Source organism: Populus trichocarpa, chromosome 11 (genome assembly GCF_000002775.5).
Source record: "Populus trichocarpa isolate Nisqually-1 chromosome 11, P.trichocarpa_v4.1, whole genome shotgun sequence".
NCBI classification, from domain to species: Eukaryota; Viridiplantae; Streptophyta; class Magnoliopsida; order Malpighiales; family Salicaceae; genus Populus; species Populus trichocarpa.
In genome coordinates, this window is record NC_037295.2 from 3,517,570 (window position 1) to 3,538,134 (window position 20,565).

At 32.3% G+C, this 20,565-nt stretch overlaps 2 protein-coding genes across 7 annotated transcripts; both read right to left on the minus strand.

Annotated features, from left to right (window-relative positions):
• Positions 1 to 5,049, minus strand: LOC7485580 (secretory carrier-associated membrane protein 3). The gene is made up of 13 exons (XM_002316610.4): positions 4,722 to 5,049; positions 4,155 to 4,220; positions 3,931 to 4,035; positions 3,765 to 3,827; positions 3,318 to 3,351; positions 2,878 to 3,000; positions 1,882 to 1,944; positions 1,684 to 1,777; positions 1,163 to 1,208; positions 982 to 1,049; positions 795 to 843; positions 483 to 548; positions 1 to 366 (listed from the first exon to the last, which is right to left on the minus strand). Exons 1-13 carry the CDS (start codon positions 4,776 to 4,778, stop codon positions 280 to 282), a joined length of 921 nt encoding a protein of 306 aa, XP_002316646.2. The 5' UTR covers positions 4,779 to 5,049; the 3' UTR covers positions 1 to 279.
• A 7,574-nt stretch (positions 5,050 to 12,623) lies between these two features.
• LOC7485577 (uncharacterized) lies at positions 12,624 to 19,392 on the minus strand. Of its 6 annotated transcripts, none has more exons than XM_024581092.2 (16): positions 19,090 to 19,389; positions 18,141 to 18,226; positions 17,963 to 18,070; positions 17,501 to 17,536; positions 17,299 to 17,409; positions 17,027 to 17,110; positions 16,834 to 16,952; positions 16,488 to 16,589; positions 15,809 to 15,925; positions 15,664 to 15,729; positions 14,964 to 15,030; positions 14,383 to 14,436; positions 13,604 to 13,699; positions 13,439 to 13,465; positions 13,284 to 13,319; positions 12,624 to 12,972 (listed from the first exon to the last, which is right to left on the minus strand). In XM_024581092.2, the coding sequence occupies exons 2-16, from the start codon at positions 18,192 to 18,194 to the stop codon at positions 12,841 to 12,843; spliced, it is 1,209 nt and encodes a 402-aa protein (XP_024436860.1). In that variant the 5' UTR covers positions 18,195 to 18,226; positions 19,090 to 19,389; the 3' UTR covers positions 12,624 to 12,840. The 6 variants fall into 6 exon arrangements, with proteins under 6 accessions (XP_024436860.1, XP_002316643.2, XP_024436862.1 ...); XM_002316607.4 differs by having other exon boundaries at positions 18,190 to 18,276; positions 19,090 to 19,388; XM_024581094.2 differs by having other exon boundaries at positions 18,190 to 18,298; positions 19,090 to 19,388.
• Positions 19,393 to 20,565: the final 1,173 nt, after the last annotated feature.

Below are 20,565 nucleotides of genomic sequence, written 5' to 3' on the forward strand. Positions count from 1 at the left end.
AACACCAACTGGATAATCCCATCCATGTTTCAACGATTGAAAGGAAAAAAAGCCAATTCTACAAAAATAAATTAACTGTAATCTCAGCAAAACATTTACAAGGATATGGCACCCAGAAGTAAATGTAACATAAAAAGAACTGGTCCAACTAAGCCAGGCTCAAGCAGAGCTGTGTTTCTCCCAAATTTACGTGGTATCCCAATTTCATGCAGCTAATGGAATTTACAACCTAACTCCACACAAGGTCCGCCATGATGCTTTCTTCCTAGAGCCATGGAATCAAATTGCTGCCCTCAATGCTCCTCTTGCAGCTTCCCGCTTCATCTCGGCAGCTTTACCACTTCCACGGAAGTACATGCCTACTTGCTGCACAGCAAATGGGAACAATGGTGTGACGTATGCTTTCATGAAAATTCTAAATGCTAATGGTGGATAGATGTTATTATAAACAACTCATCACAAGGAAAAACGTGGAAATGTACCTGAATAACCCAGATGCTCAGCAGTGATTCAAGACAGAAACAACCGAATCCGATGAAGTAGAAAATCTATAAGCAAAAGTAAAAAATTAACCATCCGGCCTACAGAAAGTAATGCCATGTTGTTTCTAGCAACAAAACCAACGTCACAGAGGATAACTAACAGAGCAAAGTAGAAGGAACAAAGCTAGGAAAAAGCAAAAGAAAAGGAAGTGGAGGTCTAACTTGTTCAAGCGCATAGTCATTCAAAAACAAGGATTTGGAAGAAATAGATAATCAGCAAGAAACATCACAAATTGATATCAGAGATCTTACCCCAGCTAAAGCATGTTTACCGACAACATCGACTGCAGCTAGGATACCACTGATTCAAAGTCCCACAACAAAAAACCATTAGCCACAAAACTTTAAAGGATTTTGCATTATAAAGAATGATGATTTTTTGAAATTCGCAAGAATACTAGTGTGAAAACGGTAGTTAAAAATAATTGAAGAAACCTACGTGAGAGACTTTCCCTTGAAAACTATAGGTGGAGCAACAGCAGCAAAGATGCAGAAGCCAATGTGAAGCTGGGGAAAGAAGGATGGAACAAAAGGTTAGATATTCAATTTTCATTTTCATAGCAGATAAGCTGTACAAAATATAAAAGACAACCAAAAACACCAGCAAGATTAAAATTTACCGCATAAAACATGAAAAACCATCCGAACCTCATAGCACTCTCAGTCCTGCATGAAGGGTTTAAATTGATTGAATAAAAGAGAGAACTTAATTCAACAGAACAGTATACTGCAATATTTCTATGTTTTGAAATAACTATACATGATCATCCGTGTATGGAGGTAAATATCTAGATTAACAATACCCTTTGTTCACATTTTGTTTCAATCATCTAAACGTATATCATTGGATCAGAATAATCTTGACAATGAAAGTACATCATAAACATACATTCACCAATAATCTGCTACTTTTCAATGGTCTCATATATATTTCAAGCTTCAAAACAACACCTTTTGACCTCCCTGACATAAACCAGCCTTGTCTTCCAAGGTTTTGAAAAACAGCTCATAAAGCACAGTAACTCAACTAAGCCTCGGTCCTGAACTAGCTGGTTTTTTTTTTTTTTAAGGGTTTACTCTTCAGCCTAGTTCAGACTTAAGAATCACACAGAAGTAGAAAAAAAACAAGGGAGGTAAATACCTAAATGCACGATAGAGTGGACGATACCACAGAACATAAGCTCCAGGAACTCCTGCTATGAAGTAGATAACAGAAAGAAACCAGATGTTTACCCCTGCAACAAATGATGTTTCAAGATGAAGAGAATTTTAAAAACAAAATAGATAATGGAACACCTTGCAAACACAGAATAGATGAGGCACAAGTTTCCTAACTAACCTCCTCCTTTAATCCATAATGTTGTAACAGATATGACATTCCAGAAAAGACAAAAAGCCATTCCTGCACAAGATCACCACTTATACTGAGCCATTTCACAATGTAATTGTGCACAATTACATCGAAGTTATTATAATAACGAAAAATAATCACATTGGAACCAGTACTATATGCATACTTCAATCAATTAGATCGCCTTTTTGCTAATGAACTTTCCATCTTACACATGATATTAGTTGTAATCTAGGTCCGAAGCAGAAGTGTGGCGTGGATGACATGATGCAAATTTCCCTTGGCTATATGGTCTGTAAGGAAGGTAAATAAGCAAGTGTTTCTGTGCAAAGATGGCATCACAGAACAAGGGGAAGAACAGAACCCAATTTAGACCCAGGAACAGTGAGTGCTTTTAGTTACAAGGCAGCATGGAAAATGATAGTCTCTTTCCTTGGGGGGTAGGCTGGGAGCTGGGAGGAGAATGGTAGGGAAGGAGGGGATGGGAAGAAAAAGATACACTTCATGCAGATGATCTCAGATTGTCACAGTGATGGTGTATTTTACAGAAAACAATGGCAGGGTCATAGCTTAAAAAACCTCGTGGATGCTTCACGTTTGAAAATTGTCCCATTTGAAAAAACAAATATTGAGCAGAAACACAATGAACACATGTAATTCTTGTACTAATAGCCACAGCAATACAATACACATAGATCTTCCTGGTTGGGATACTTAAGAGGGCCAAGGCGCATGCCCTGGACCCCATCCAATAAACTAGATAGCGGATACCTTAAAATAATTGGAGAAATATAACAAGAATTCCATATCTAAATATTTCAACAAGGATTTGTTAGCCAAGCTTCCAACCTTGACAAGGATTTGTTATTATGAAAAAAATGGAAGGAATGTAGATTTTCAAACCCAGAAGTGTTAAAAAAAAATGGACTTCTGAAGTAGACGCTGACAACATCAGTTCAAAGATCCGGATGGAGGCTCACATACCTAGAAATGTTGTAAACGCAACATATTGAATTTTCTGTAGATGAACTGGTATTTCATTTGCAATATCATGATGGATAATTGGGAAAAATGGTGGCCAATTTTTCTCTTCCAGGACAATTCCAGCTGTGAATGGAAAGAGAGAACTAAAAATGTTAATTGCATGACAGAACTAGTGCGCACCAATCAACCATACAAGCAAAGAGAATCAGTCCAGTTGTTCAAAAAATACGTGCAACTAGGTATTCACAATGGAAAAAAGTAGTCTTGTAGACAAGCATCATCAGAAACAAGGAACAATTGGCGAGTGTTGCAAATAGAATACGCCTACTCATTTTAACACCAACCAAAGTTCAAAGGACTTGGTTCATTTCCTTATTCATCTTTCAAAGAAAATATCCTATGCCAGATGATGTGAAAAGGCTTGATCAAAAGCATATTACCTCTAGCAGCTGCATCTTCTCTCCTCTTCACCTCCTGTTTAGCACCAGAAGGCAGATTAATGAGATGAATAGAATGCAAGGATATGAAGCGAGAAGAAAGTCACAAAAGAAAATCATCCATAATAAGTTTAAAAGGATGACAGAACTAATCAATATCCAACCTGCAAGATGTCCAAAAATTATGGTGGGATGTTATATAAATAAATAAATAAAACACTGCTCTGCACTGAAGCTTTTATAGCAGTATAAAACAGGTTCTATTAATAAACCAAAACCAGAACATAAATACATTTTCAAAAGGCAATTTCACATCCTTTAAAGACCTTTGACAACACAAACCATAATTGTAAGGATTCGTAAATGTCTTCCTTCTAAACAACTTTGTTCAGCGCAAAAAAAATTAATTACAGTTCCACTTGAATACCTAACACTTCTATCAGAACATACCTGCTCCCGCCTTCTCAGTTCAGCCTCCTTAGCTTGAAGTTCCTTCTCTTTCTTCCTTAAGTCCTAGATTCATAACATACTATTAAGAAAAAATCAAGTATAACACTAATTATACAAATGAAAAAATGGACTCTGGTTTTCACCAGAAAGAGAATTTCGCCCATACCGCAGGTGCATCAATAGGAATGTCAACTGTATTGCCGTAATTGTAAAAGTCAGCAGGTTCAGGAGGAAGTGGTGAAAGCCTCGAGTTTGATGCAGGAGGGGCACTCTAGAAAATTACCAATATCATGAGCAAGAATTCCAGAATTCAATAAACAAAAGATTGGTACCAGAATCTACTGGTTCAAAATTGAAATATATGTCAATTTTTGCAAGAATTAGGCTTACTGCTGTGTTAAATGCACGCCCACCATACTTCGATTGCCCTGATGCTTTCGATCTCACAGCTGGGTCCTAATGATAAAAAAAAAAGACCAGATTAAAATTATCAGGCTCTTGAAAAATACAAGGCAAAAGGCCAGCCATCTAATTCCTGAAAATGATCCTGATCCACGTTAAGCACCAGCTTATCTCTCCCACCAGCATGGATTACTCGCATTTTTTAAAAAAAAAAATATATGATGTCTATTAATATTTAACAACCTTCAACCACTACATAATTTGATCAATAATTCAGATGCACAAGATCACTCAAGTCTTGATGAACGGTTATTACTGATAGGTGGAATAATTAACTAAGCAAAGTAATCAAAATTAAGCAATAATTAAATTTCCCTAACAAAAAGTTAAATCAATCACAGAACCATAAAGTCAACCACAAAAAAGACCTCACTAAACCCTGTGATTCTGAGAATTCTCCCTTTAATCACTTCTAAAACCTACAAAACACTCATAAACACTTCCAACAGAACACCAAATGGGACAAAGAACAAAGAAGACTGAAGAGAGGCTTACAGAGAAAGGGTTAACTTCTTCTTCATCAAAAGGGTTAGGATCGTACCGACCAGCCATCGCAGAAACCAAGGTGAAGAGAGACTCCAAAACCACACAAGAAAAAAAAATTCAAACTTCGAACAGAGAAAGTGAAAGTGAAAGAGAGAAGGCGAGAAGGAGCTTAGGCTAAGGCTTGTTGGGTAGTCGAGGAAGCAAAATATTTGAAATAAAATAAATGAAATGTTAAGGTAGACAAAGACAACAAAGTCAAAAAAATCATACAGTTCTAGAGAGAGAGACTTGTCTCTGGTCAGCTTCTTATACATGTACGGTTGATTTTTTTGTTCGTTGTAAGAAAATGGAATTTTGCAACGGGCAAATGAACCTCTTGTTTTCTGACATAACAATCTTTGTTTCTGCGGTTCGTTTTTAATTTATTTTAAAAAAATATATATTAGATTTATTTTTTAAAATGTTTTTTTAATAATTTTAATATATTAATGTAAGAAAATTATTTTAATTCGATTTTAATTGAAAAGTATTCTTGTAAAAGTACTTTTCACCACGTTACTAAATATACATGGCATAAAAAAACAGAAACAATTGAAATATAAAGTATATATTTCTTTCTTTTTTAAAAAAAAGAAATCAATTTAAAATTATTACAAACTTAAATTTATTTTTATTTTTTTATTTAAATTTGTCTCTTGAATCCTCTATGGTTAATGTGATTTGTTTGTTGGTCGGTTGTTTTGAAAAGAAATAAATGAATTTGAATTTGAATTTATCAGCTACTTTTTGTTTTAATCTTTGTCTTGTTTTGGACATCACTGATGATGTTTTTCTTAATGGGATTTAACTTTTAGGAAATTTTTGGATTTTTGTTCAATGATAAGTAAGTCACCTTTTTTTAATCCTTTTCATAACTAATAAAATTCATAGCAATTTTTACTTTTTATGGTCTAATTTGAGATTTAAAATCCAGCAATCAGTAAAAATTTTTATTATTACTAACATGAATGTCTGAATCAGTTTACATATATTTCAACTAATCCTACAAGTTCTTAAATTAATGATTATATAAGCCTCTAGTAATCATCATATTAACAACAAAGTAAATTTCATTTTAACTTTGTTTAATTTAGACATATAGACATAATTCATGATGTCAATATGCGCATTTATGCCTTAAGCAAGAACAACTTTTTTATAACAAATTATTTTAAGATTTTTATGCTCATAATAATTAATATTTATGAATAAGAAAATGTGTATTTATGCACGCGATATGCAAGCAGACAATGACATAGAACATGAAAGGGTGTTTGAAAATATAATAGTAGTTATATTAAAATAATATTTTTTAAAATAAAATTATTTTTAATATTATTATATCAAAATAATATAAAAATAAAATTTTAAAAAATATTATTCAAAAACAAGCTCCCAAACAACTCCTAGAGATGGAGACGGGAATAGCGTAAGCATCAAGAAGGTGCGAAGAAGGATAGGAAGGAGTCAATATTTGTTTTCAAGAACAGTACAACTTTCCAAACCGTGTTTTTTGAAAAATAAATAAAATTAAAGGCTCTGTTGAATTCAAAGTTTGGAATGCAGTCTGTGTATCTTTCGTGAGCCTAATTTGAAGCATTGGGTCAATACCATAGCCATGTCGAGAGAGAATAAACCCCATGCTTTTCCATAGTCAATATAAAATCATTCGCCAGCAATTTATTTTTATAAAAAAAATTATATAGTTTTACTTGAAGAGGCCTCAAAAAATAATTTCTCAAACAGTTTAAATGCTTGAGTGTTAGTGGACTCAAATCTTAATTTCTCAAATTAACTTAGAGTATCAAATTCAAATCCAAACACTAAATAAACAACCAGAAAAAAAGAATCAGCCCTCTTAAAAGTTCAAGTTTTATATATATAATACAAGTCCTTGCATTAGTATTTTATTGTGAATTAACATAATAAAATCATTTTTTTCAAAAAAATTATTTTACTCTGGTCCCTTAACTTATTTTTCTTTTAGTTAGTTCTTTAACATTACATTTCTTTGAAATTGTTAGTGGTGATTTGTTTTCACGCCTGCATGTGGGGGCTCTGTAGTATCAAGACAGTATTCTGATGCTTAGTTGATGCTCAGTTTGGTAAAATAAGATTCAATTTTATTGATTAATAAGAATTAACCGAATTCAAAACATAAACAAATATTTAGTCTATTTTCCTTGTTAAGATCAGGACTGTTTTGTGCGTTAAAGGAAAGTGTTTTTTTTTACACTTAACTTTTGTTTTTTTTTAATTTGATACTTTCACATTAATTTTATTTGGGATTTGACTTTATAGTTTGTTTTGGTTGTCTAAGTATTAGACTTTTGCAATATTAAGAGAAAAATTCGGTGCTTAATAGATACTTTGTTTTGCCAAAAATAAAAAAAGACTAGTGTTAAGGGACATGTCCCTTAAGTGTGGCGCTTAGTTTCAATTGTGGTCCCTTAAGTGTTAAGAGAACATAATTGAAACTAAAGCAAATATAAAGACTAGAATAAATAGGTACATCAAATAACCTCACGCATCGATCGAATGAGAGGCTTTTATGATATTTAGGCAGCATGTGAGCCATAACTAGGGACCACAATTGAAACTAAGCACCAAACTAAGCGCCACTTCCATGCCCTTCTAGGTGGTGTGAGGCATGTACAAAGGGTTGTGACGATTAGGCTCTAATGAGAATTTTTTTTTCTTCTCTTTCTCTTTTCTTCTCCTCTTCTAGGGAATTGTGCTAGCCTGCAAAGATTTAGAGGTGCCCTGTCATTTGTTATTTGTATCAAATATGGTCATGGTTTTTTTAATTGCTATTTATTTTGTCTTGAATTTTTTTTATTGATTTGTTTTTCAATTTTTTCTATTAGCATTGGGTTTTATTTAATTTTTATATCAAATTTTATCCTTAGTTTTTTATTGCTCTTTGTTTCTTTTTTGTCCTTTTCTTAATTATTTTTTTTTTCAATTTCATCCCTTAGCATTTGATTTTATTTTTTTATGTCATGTTTGGTCATCATTCTCTTTATTACTATTTGTTTTGTTTTTTTATCTATTTTTTTTTAATTTCATCCCTCAAAAGTTTCTTTTATTGAGGATTTAGCTTTATAATTTTTAGGTTTGTGTCCCATGGGCTAGTCCCTACTCCCATACCTAGGTCATTGGTTTTGAAGATTAGCTCCAGTTGACCTCAATTATTTTTAGATTATTTTTTAATTTAAAATAATTAACATAGATGGATTATTGGGACTCGAGTAAATGTTTTTAGTAAAACAATTGTTTAAATTTCAAGTTACCCCGCTTGTTTACCTCAATCCCAATATTTGAATTTTAAAGATTGAGTTTTGTGATTTTTTTTTAATTTTTATAAAATTATCTTAGTTTCATAACCTTAATTATCTTAATCTTATAACCTAGATCACATACCTAATATGTTTGCATAAGTTAATTGAGATTTTTTTTTCTTAGATCATTTTCTCGAGATTAAATATTTTCTCCGCTTTATTTTTTAATATTTAGTTTGTTGAAGCACTCATTAAAAATAATATGGCGTCTTAGTTTTTCATAAACAAAACAAGTTCCTTTGAAATCTTTTTTACTGCCATCATTACCATTAGAGCTATTGAAAGAACTTGTCTTGTCATCATGTTTCATATTTAAGTTCCCACCACTTAAATTATTTTGTATTTCTTTCTCATGTAGGAATCAAGTTTGATGACAAGACAATTGAAACAACGAGGGCTACCAATATTACCGGTACGTTACTGTAATTAACACTAATTTTAGCATTTGTTATTTGAATAACAAGATCAATTTTAAAAATATATATCGGATATGATATCAAAGATAATACCCTTTAACAAAATTAATTCGAATTGAATTATAAAATCCTTGAACACACTAATCTTTGAAAATAACTTTAACCTTTGAAAAGATGTCTAGGCCAAATATGATTACTGAAATTTCATCTAATATGTCAACTTTGAAGATCCAATTATTTATCTAATTCTAGTTTAAAATTAATATTATGAGAGTTTCACTTATATGATATGACTCAGTTGATTTGATTATTTCAAAAACGACATGGATGATTGGTAAAAAGTATGGTTTAACCTTAAAAGAATTTCAAAATGACGTCATATTAGATCGACTCGAGCTTTGCAACTTAACCCTTAAAACCCATAACACGGATCATGGACTCCAGTAGGTTTAATAATTTTATTTTCTTAAGCTATTTTTTACTTAATGATATGACAACAAAAATAGACGCTCATAGAATCGAGTATCAACTAAATGTTAGGATGTTTGTTTGAGATTGCAATATTCTCAAAAAAAAATAAACTGAAACAAATTAAAAAGATTAATTCAAAATCAACTAAATATTAAAAGATCAAATTGATAAAAAAAAAAAACAAAAGGGATTCAACTGAAAGAAAAAAAAATGGAAGATGGAATTTTTTTTTTAAAGAGAACTTATTTGCATTGTTATTAAACCAGACCCGACATGTTAACCTTGAAAACTCTTAACCCAACTCTTTATCTACCCCGAGTTTAAAATTAACTCGTATGTGAATTGATTTTATATGACCCAATTGACTTGATGGGTCCAAAGGCAACTCAGACGAAAATAAAAGCATGGTTTGACTTTAAAATAACTTCAAGATGATATTTTTTCTTAATATTAAAATGACAATATATTTGATTAACCCGAGCTTTGTGAGTTGGCTTTGTAGCTTAGCTCGCAAAATTAGCCACCTGAATCATGAACTCCACTGAGTTTAAGAAAATTATTTTTTATAAAAAAACTATAATGATATCAATATGTAATAAAATAAACACTTGCAAAAATTATATACCAATAAAATATTAAGATTTTTATTTGAGAATACGATAACTTCACATAAAAAAACTAAAATAAATTATTACAATCAATTCAGAATTAATAAAATATTGAAGATTGAAATGGAAGAAAATATTTGGAAAGTGGATTTTTTAAAAAAGGGAAAAATGTTTAAAAAATTTTAAAAAAAGTATTTCAATGTTCATATTTTAGTTGAGAGAGTAATGAACACAAATTGACAAAAGACGTGTATTTAAGAAGTTTCTTTTCTTTGTTTTTTTTCCCAGTATTCAAAACATATCAAGATTGTTGCTTTATAAGGATTCCTTAAAAGATATCAATGCATACTGCACTGTCGCTTATAATCAACAGATAAATTAACAAAATATATATTAGACATAATCAAAATCTGTTATATTAAGACAGAAGCTGTTTCCCTTTTATTTTATCTACTGCACTTAACTTTTATTATTTATAAATATATGGTATCTGCATAACAAAACCCAGACAGCTTCCCTGTGGCAAGGGGCTGGTTGATTGAGTAAATTCTTGTTTGAATCCAGCTCCCTCAATCTTACTTTTTGAACAAACATGCGTGTTATTGTGTTCCAACAGAAATCACTGCCCAGTAACGAGGAGATAACAGAAACTATTCCATAAATTCTAAAGCATTTGAGAATTTTGAAGACTTGGGAACCGGATAATGGTGATCATTTGATCGAAACAGTAACTAAAATCAGCTTCCATGTTGCAAGAACTTGCAGAGCTTGAGCATTCGTCGTTCCACTATTCGTAAAGAGAAGGCATTGGTCATTGTCAATTATCTTCCAAGGATCAAGTGTCTTGATTCTAGGTGGGGCCTTGCACGCTTGAGGAGAATCCGGTAATGATATAGGTTTTCCTTGTAGCTTACGAATTCATAGTTTAGTTTCGAGGATCTGCCATTTTTTTTTGTAAACGTTCAAAGTTTTTTACATTTTTTATTGGATACAAGTCATTGAACGTTGAATTTCATCTATGCATATGTCATAAATTTGCATAGTTTTGGACAAAAGATGGCCTGTCAAATTACTTAGTATATGTATGATCTGGTGATGGTGTAACCCACTTGCAGTCATATTTACTCTCAGAAATCCCAATGGAATCATATGGGGTGATAAATTAACACGGATGAACAATCGAACCATCTCCGGAGATATACTGTATAGCTGCTATGGCAAAGCATGTATACTTGCTGCATAAGCCAAATGCTGAGCATTGATTCAAGATTGAACCCACCAGAACCGATGAAAGTATACCCAACCAATCTCTGCATAATCACCACCAGAAATGTCCAATGCACTCAGAATGCCTTTGAGGGATCTTCCACTAATGGCTATTACAGGAGGAGAAACTGCAGCAAAATGCAGAAGGCAATGTGGCGCGAATAGATGTGGAGAAAATAACGCAACATGGAAGCATTTTCTGTCATCAGAGCTTGACAAAGCGGACGATACCATAACCAGTTTGCTGCTGGAAGTCCACAGACTAGGTAGGCCATTGCGTGGAACAAAACTTTTGTTTCTACCCCACCTACCATCCGCAAAGTTCAGCAGTTACGGTATTCCAAAAAAGACATTCAATCCTAAAAATGTAGAGAGATGCCACATTCAGCGACATTTTCCAAATGGTCATCTATTTACTAAAAAATAGTTTTTTTTAAAAAAATAAATTTCAGAAAAATAAATTATTTTTTAATATTTGGTAGTATAATGGAAAATAAATTAGAAAATATTTTCCGGTATTTGGTTATGTCATGAAAAATAAACTGGAAAATAACTTATTAATATTTTATTTTTTTCAAATTTATTAAAATAATGAGGAACAAATCTTACAAATTAAAAAGTTGAATGAGAATGAAATTAAAAAAAAAATTCATAAATTATCTCAAATAAAATAAATAATAATCAAAATAATAGAAATTAAATCTAAAAAATAAAAAAATTGAAAGATGAAGAAATTAAAATAATAATAATTAACATTTCATAAATTATTTCAAATAAAATAAATAATAATAAAAAGAATGAGGACCAAATTTGATAGATAAAAAATTTCAATTAAAAAATAATAAGAGAAAAGCAAATAACAATTATAAAAATGAGAACCAAAATTAATATAAAAAATAAATTCTAAGAAATGACATTGAAAAACAAATATTCAAAACAAAATATATATAGCAATCAAAAGTTTGAGGATTAAAATTTAATATAATCATCAAATAATATGACATTTCTAAATTTTTCAAAAACTTCCGGAAAGTATTTTCCGCTTAAAATAAAAATAAAAAACTTTCCCGGAAACCAAACCAAATTTTTCTTTGACTGAAAAATATTTTCCGTTGACCAACTTTTCTAATGGTAAACAAACATAAAGAAATTAAAAAATAATTTCTTGAAAACCATTTTTTACAAAATAAACAGTCTTAATTCCAAAGTAGATTACTACAGTAAGGACCTGCTGCTGCCATGAGGAGAGAAATCTTAAATACTCAAGGAATGTGGAAGCTACAAAACCTATGATACGAAGAGAACAAGAAAACCTATAGAAGAGAAGCAAGTATAGATTAAACAGGTAGAACAGGACAAAGCTAGAGAGGATTTTTTATTTTTTTCCCCCTCTTCGTCTGTGCCAGTCAAACTTGAATTGCATGTTTGAACCAGTCCATGGAAAATACTTCTTCACACTTCCATTTCCTTTAGATTTAAAATAAGTGTTTTCCTTGTACAAATCTAAATCTAACAAGAACACATGGAAATCTTTCGTTCTAAGTGCAAACAATCCATCTGTAATAACATCTAGCAACAAGAACACGAGTTCAGAAGACATTTTGCCCGCACATCTACCAACATGGACCAAGCAGCATGTCTGGTGACGGTATTTTAGCACTGCCAGACCCGCACATTACCATACTTAAAAAAAAATGACTACAAATAAGACCCCAACTAGAGCCTGTTATGGAAGTTTGTAAATATAAACGCTGCAGAACACGAAGTGGAGATGTGAATTGTGCTGCAGTACAGCAGACCTTAAATTTCTTCCCCAAAATAACTCATTGTTCATCTATAGGTGATACACAAAGGAATCTATATGCCTTGAATTTGCAAAATTGGAGCATCAAGTAATGAATTAATTATGAGCATCAATAGAAGCTAGGACTAAATTACACGTATAGATAAGACCGTGTGTGTATGATGTAAGATGTAGAAGACTAAACTAGTGGTTCTGCCGTCGGTTACGCAGTCTTAGTTTTCTAAGAAAAGGATCAACCCAATTTTTGTCCTCCTTCACAGCTTGATTCCAGCGATCCTTGAATATTTGAAGCTCCCACGTTGATTGCCTTCTAATCTGATCAGTCCATGAAAAGAAAACCACAGTTAATCAAATTACTGAAATGATAGCATAGTTGCAAAGTAACACTATTAGACCATGCTTGATATCAGAACCTACTATTCTATCAGTTTTTAATAGCCGAATATAAGTTGCAGATCTCAACAAAATTAGAATCAGCCAAAGAGCATAACTTGGAGAACATGTAAACAATCAAGGTAGCAATCCTAGACTACTTGGCAGCTCTTCTGCCTATTGCAGGCATTTCATGTCAAGTAGAATAGAAGTACTTAAAATGCTCAAAACATAGACTAGAGGACTATTCTCACCTCCATCCTAGGATCCATGCCTGTAGCACTGTGTCTCTGAAAGTCAGGAGAGAATAAATCAAAAAAGGGAAGGTGAAAATTATAGGAATTAATTGATGCAGCTACAATATAGCATTGATGAAAAAAGATCGTCTACTACACCAAGTATAGTTTACCTTAGTCAACTCTTCTGTATTTGACGCCTAAACAGAGAGAGAGCAAGATGATATTAATAATAGAAAATAATAAGCATGTGGACAAAAAACACCTAATAAGAAAATAACTGTAATTCCTTTTCTTTTCTTTTCTTTTTCTTGAGAGAAAAAGGCGAGCAAGATGACCTTTCTTCCAGGGGGTCCATGCCCACCCAAAGTTTGTATGCCCTTGTGAACAATATATTCACTATCAACAACTCCCACCTTCTTCGTGCGATCTCCCTGTATAATGCCACATCTATCAATGCTATCATAACATTCTTTTCTACATTAACAACTATACATGGAGAACAATATAAAGAAATAGATAAAATGAAAAGGTCATCAAGCATTAAAGTACATGAAAAAAGGGGTTTGGTTCTATACTTGTAATGTGGTAAACAATGGTTAATAATTATTCTAAGAAAAAGGATCAGCGAGTTACCTTGTCGGCACACTGACTTATTTATATCTGCATTTACTCTCAATTCCTAATTAACATAAAATGATTTCCTTCTAGTGAAAAGGTGCCGAGTCCCTAGGAGGCAGAAAAAAGAAAAAGATCAACTTTTCAATCCTAGCATCTTATGGAAATGGTCTTTGCCAGTGGGTTACAGTGAGGGCATGGCAAGAAGATTCTCTAGTGTGTTAATGATTGTTGATAACCATAAAATTCTTCCTCCAAAACCATTCATAATCCATCACTCTTCATGAAGTTTTCTTACATTTTCCATATCTACTACACAATTTTTATGCTGCTTCATGAAACCACATTTATTTGGCAATAGCCATACCTCCTGCAACCTTTCCTACTACTATCTTAGTTCTGAAAATAACTCTGTTAGCAGCATTGAGCCAAGAATTGAGGGGGAGGAAAATAGTCAGAGAAACTGAAAATAGTCCCAGAAATATCATGTTCGACATACCTGCGCACAATATCCAAGTTTCATATCCATTCCCCATCCATGGACTAGATCATTCTGGAAATTAAAAAAAGAAAAGAAAAGAAGTTCCATGATGTGTTAATCAACCTTAAGGCAAAAGTGCACTTAATTTGCAATCATGCTATAGCGGGTAGAGTAGACTTAACCATATGTCCATATATTCCACCTCACAAAAGTAAGTTATATGCAATGCACCATTTATTTACGGAAAGTGTTTTCTTGGAAAATATTTTCCTTGCTTTCCTAGGTTTGGTGCAGCTAGGCAAAATGAGTCAAAGGAACTCATCAGGAAAATATTTTCCACATACCTGCCACTTCATCAGAAAACAACTCATCTTTTCAAACAATATTCCCCATAGAATTCTTCTTTTTTTTCCAAAATCAATTTGTTTTGCTGCAAGCAAACAAGGCCTAAATCCTAAATGCTTCTCAACTAAATTTCACACAAGACAACCTGCTTAGACTAGGAGCATCAAATAGCAAGTCCAGAGGGGATCGCTGGCTTATTGATAGTGTTACATAAGAACCTTTTTTTTTACTAGAACAATCAAAACTTAGATTACCTGTATAAGATGCCAAGCACAGTACCAAGCAGATCTTGAAAATACTGGAGCCATACCCTCCACAAATCTACAGATGTGACATGGATAAAATTAGGATTGCTACAATCCTTACAAGAACAATAAAGTAAATCCTTCAATGGGTATCACAAGTATTGAAGTTCCATGAAAAAGATGAACTCAAGGTGTAGCTTCTCAAACAGTCAATAAACAGAACCTCTAGTACTATTTGACAGAATATTAGATTAGTCACCCAAAAACTTAAGTTGTTAGGTAAGGCCTCAAGATATGATTTATATAATTTTCTAACATGTCATTTCAAGTGAAAACTCTTTGAGCTTGAAATTTACAGACCCACACTACCTTGGATTTAATTTTTATCAAATAGAATGGAGGTGGTGAGATTTGAACTTGTGACCGCTTGGTCAACAAGGTTGTGATACCTTATCAAAGAACCATCCCAACCTAAAAACTTAAGTTGTTAGGTGAGACCCCAAGATATGATTTATATAATTCTCTAACAGTCAACTTTTCAAAAATAGAAAAACCAAAAGAAAGAAAGGATGTTTAGGTTAAATAACCGAAAGTTAGCCACAAATGAGGCAGTAACTGAAATAAGTATAAGTCAGAAACATAGGATTGCAACAAATTATAAATAGCAAACGACAAGACATATCACAACTACAGGAATGCAATAGGTTACCCAGTGCATGGTGGCCCCTCACTGACATCAGAACATTTGGTGCTGCCTCTGCGTTCATAAACTCTTCTGCTCATGGTAAATTATTTTGTATAAGAATTACAATTGTCTACAGAAATTTTAATTTAGTAAAAGCCATGCCATTCACCTATGAAACTTCTTTGTTCTGGCACGAATAGTAATTCTATGATGTATTTCAGTTGAATTTGGGTCCAAAGCTGGCTGAGATATTTCCAGTCCTTCATATCTCACAATTTTCAGGTATCTAGACAAAAATTAAAAGAAAAAAGAATTATAAATCAATCTTGTTTTTTTAAGACAGAGCTTGAGCCTATTCACTTACATTCTCATTAAAAAAAAAATTCAAATCGGTGAACTCCGACAATCCTTGGTCTCTCTCCTAAATTATGTAATTCCAAATTGTCCTAGATATAATAATACTAAGATGGTTCACCAAGTAAAATAAACCCTCCTAGTATAAACATCCTTAGCAAAAGAGAATCCTGTTCCAGCAAGAGTTTGGAGAGCAGAATAAATTGTGGTCGTTAACGATCCAAAAGACATGATAAATGAAAGACAAAAATTGAATCATGGATATCTGAAAATGAGTGGTAAAATATAATAAAAATGGGAATGAAGATGAGAACAAGCCAAGTAGTTTCTAATAAATTGGAGTGCTGAGAAGGTCCTAATTGATTAATGTTTGTCAGACTTAGCTATAAGTCACAAGTTTATATTGCAGTGACAAAAGGCAAATATAAAGACAACCCATTACCAAAAGCTGGCATCATAAACATATGAAAGAGAGAAATGTCCAGCAAACTAACCTTCCTGGATTAAAATGCTCTACCCCCAGATCTTCATCCCATAGAAATATGTAATCATAAATAGACACAACAGCTGGATGCAGAAAGCGTTTTGCAAACCACCTGAAAAGCAAAGAAAGAGTTTCTTTTTAGAAAAAAGCAGGAACAATCCAGGAAAAAAAAAGAGTTTGTCTTCTTTTCATGAGTTTAACCCATGAAATCCTGCCTCCATCTGAACTTTGAGGCTAAATGATTTTGCACCATTTGCTATAAATTAACACTGAAACAGTGTTAATCATCCGTTTACACCATACAAAGAAAGGTGGTAAAAAGTAACCAAAATGGAAATTATCAAGGTTGAACTTACCACTTCGTTTGGTTCTTAGCAGCTATGTGTATGACTTCATTACTCCAGTCTAGATCCCACCACCCATCCACTTTGCCATCATAATGAAATAGAATAACTGTAAAATTCTCTGGAAGAAACTGAATTCAATGATATTAGGCAAGAAATGTTCAGTTGATGAAACAAAAACATTAGACAAGACAGTGTGCAATACTTTTTGGACAATACGATTGACATTATCCTTTTGCTTGATGCCAACTGGAATTGCCAGCAAGAATCGACGGGTAGAAGGATCAGCCTGCATTTGAATTCCAAGATAAGTCAAGAATAACACTGCATACATGTTCAATGTTGTGTGGAACACAAGAATCAAGCACTGTTATATAAATAATCCAAATTTATATGGTCAGAAACAAGAACAAAATTCAGACACAACCTTGAATTGATGGCACAGTTCAAACTTCAAAGGGATAAAAAAAAAACAACCTTCGACCTTGAACTACTTGTTGACCACAGAGGCTTCAGCTCCAAATCTGAGCTCGCTCGTATAATACCATGAGGCAAACCAACCAACAGCCCAGATGCCAAAGCAGATTCCTAAGTCAAAGCACCGGAAGCGTCTTCAGATACTGATGAAAACAGAACAATTACAGTACTTTGGAATTTTAATTGCTAGCTCTGAAATTACCTTCAATGAGTCAAAGGGGTACAATTTTTCTTCCATCTGACAATGGTGGAGAAAAACAAGTCAGCAAGCTTTCACCAGGATGTGAGATAAAATGGTAAGAGTTCAACAGAAGCGGCACCATTAAAACACACAGCTAGAGCTGAACCTATTTTCTATGTGAAAGATGCAGCTTAATCTGTACCTAGGGGTAAATACAACAACAGAAAAGCTGTAGATGGACCAGCAAATGACACAAGAAGTTATTGAGATTCTGGACTTGACCATACTAAGTTACATTTCTTTCAGAAGTTTGAAATCATTGTCAACAAGTATCTTCTATATCATAAATATTGGAAGTAATGCCTTCATGAACAAAAAAAAAATCATCAAATCATTCACCAGAAGAGAATTAAGAGCACATTTTGGCTACTTGATTGATACTTGTAAGTTAAAATATGTGTAGACTTGATGGGATTTCCATACCTCTGTGTGTTTATACTGATATGTTGTGGTTCTATACACAATGAACAACATTGTTGTAAACAAAAATCCCATAAACGGCAGCTGCTTCATCTTTAATCCGAATTTTACCTGCACCAAGCCGACAAAATTACATCTTAGATGACTACCAAAACAAAGGCAGATTCTGTAAAAATTCCACCTTCTTAGATGCATCCAAGACTGAGAAGCTTAAGTATCGTATGCCATACCCCATCAAAGTAGTTCCTTTTTAGCAATTTCCATGATCTGAATGACATCATAGACAGTCAAAGCTTTTACAATGTTCTCATAACAAACTGCAGCCAATGCACAAAAAAGCTGAGACCAATATCAGAAGCAACCCTGATCAAATGCTACTACAACTTTTCCACTAGAAAAAATATTTATGGTGAAAAGTTTGCAATTTCACTTTTGGCATAAGATAAAGTTCTAGCTTGATCAAAAACTCAACAAACAATTGTGTAAGCTGTTTTAGCCCAATTTCTTAATCAAGACAGATTCACAGTAACCTTAATAAAAGGTCAAAAATTGTGAGAAACAACTTGAATTGGCATCCCAAAATACCCAGAAAGAGAAATGGAAATTAATTTTGTAGTTAGTTAGCTTGATTAGTTGCATGCATGCGATGTTAGTGAAATGCAAAGAAAGAAAGTTTAAACCTTTACTGATCAACTTGTTATTAATGCTAGCATAGATTATATGAACTATAGATTCTTGAAATCTCTACTTAATCCCACAAGGAAATAGGAAATTTAACAACGAACACTGAATAAAGACATTCCCTCTTCAAAAAATTACCAAATAAACTTGTCAGATGATTGTTTTTTTCTTTTTTTCTAAAAAAAGGAAACGAATCTACTTTCAGCGAAAAAGCAGAGTCTTTTGATATTCATACCTGAGAAATCTATCAATCTAGATAACCCAAAAAAAAAGTTTCAGATCTCGTAAACAGAGAAAACACAAATTTCCAGTTTTATCAGATAATTAAAAAAACTCTCAAACTTTCAAGAAAAAAAAATTAAAAAAAAAAGAGGATTCAGCAGCAGCATTGTAGCTATGAGACTATAGCTTGTAAGGATTAAACGGAGAAGGAAGAAAAGATGACAAACCTTGAAATAGAAAAAGGGTAAAAATCGGCGAGAGAAAGCAGCTGGTAATACAAAGCACTAATAATCAAGAAGAAACAATCTTGCGGGAAGCAGACAAATTATGGTGCGTCTGATTCCGAAGATCTTGAAACATCAGAGAAGGTAGTGTGATAGAAGAGAGAGAGGGAGAGAGGGAGGGAGAGAGAGGAGAAGAAATGAGAGGTTTACAGAGAGAATCGAAGAGATTAACGTGTAAGAATCACCGTACTTCTCTCATTGTCAATTCTCAAGCAGCACAGTGCCACACCACTTTGTTGTTTAATTTGTTATTATTTTTATAGTAATAATGATAGTAAATGAATAAAAATAATTCTTTTGCATGCCGTGTTTTGGGGTTTTGACGTGTTTGGAAAATGAATTTCAAAGAGACGGTGACAGAGAGAAACAAAGAGGTTACAGAGATTTGTTTTGACCTCTCACCTGTTCAAATCTTGACTTAGGCGTCGTTTGTTAACCTATCACTTTTCACAAAAAAAAAATTAAATTTTTTTTTAATATATTTAGATTGTTTTTAATATATTATTATTAAAAATAAATTTTAAAAAATAAAAAAAATTAATATTTTAATATATTTTTAATAAAAAAAAATTTTAAAAGCAAAGCAATCGTAATATTAAACATTCTCGGCTATTAAAAAATACATGGCCATCTAAAAAAGCTTAAAGTTTTTACATAAATCTTCTCCATGTTTAAAAAAAAAGTTACAAAAATCCTTTTCTGTATCCCTCTAATATTTTTTAAATGATCCTCTTTAACAATAAAAAAACAATTTAGAACACAAAAGATATTTTGGATATAAAATATTTTTTTGTAATATTTTTTATAGTTTCGTAATATTTCAAAAGAGTTATTGTAATATATCCTAGATAATATATAGGAAAAAAATACCCAACCAAACTTTTTTATTTTAATATTAATTAGAATGTTTAAAATTATTTTACCAAGCAAAATAAAAGATTTTAAAAAATAAAATAGTAAGTTAAAAAAATTGATAGAATAGCACAATTTGTTCGTAAAAAACAGTGAAATAACACAATTTCAGCCTGTCATGTTTTCTAGTCGCGATATTCATAAGCTCGATAATTTAACATGTTGTGAAATTAAATCTTCTCTACTAGTTGTCGCAGTTCCAAAACATGAAATTAATTTAAAGTTGCGTTTCTCAACCATAACTTTTTTATATATCGTCCAAAGTTTATGGATGATTCACTTATCTTTTAAAATAAGTGTAGTTCACTCGGGTTATTATTAACGACTTTTCTTGATGTTGTTAAATTTGTTTTTTCATGATTTTTTTAACGGTATTAATAATGTATATAATTAGAATTTTGATATGCGGATGTTTTTCTCTTTCCTCTATCCTTTTTCTTGCCCTTTTAATTTTATTTTTTTATATTATTACTGCGACTAACGAAAAGTTATACTATATGTTATTTC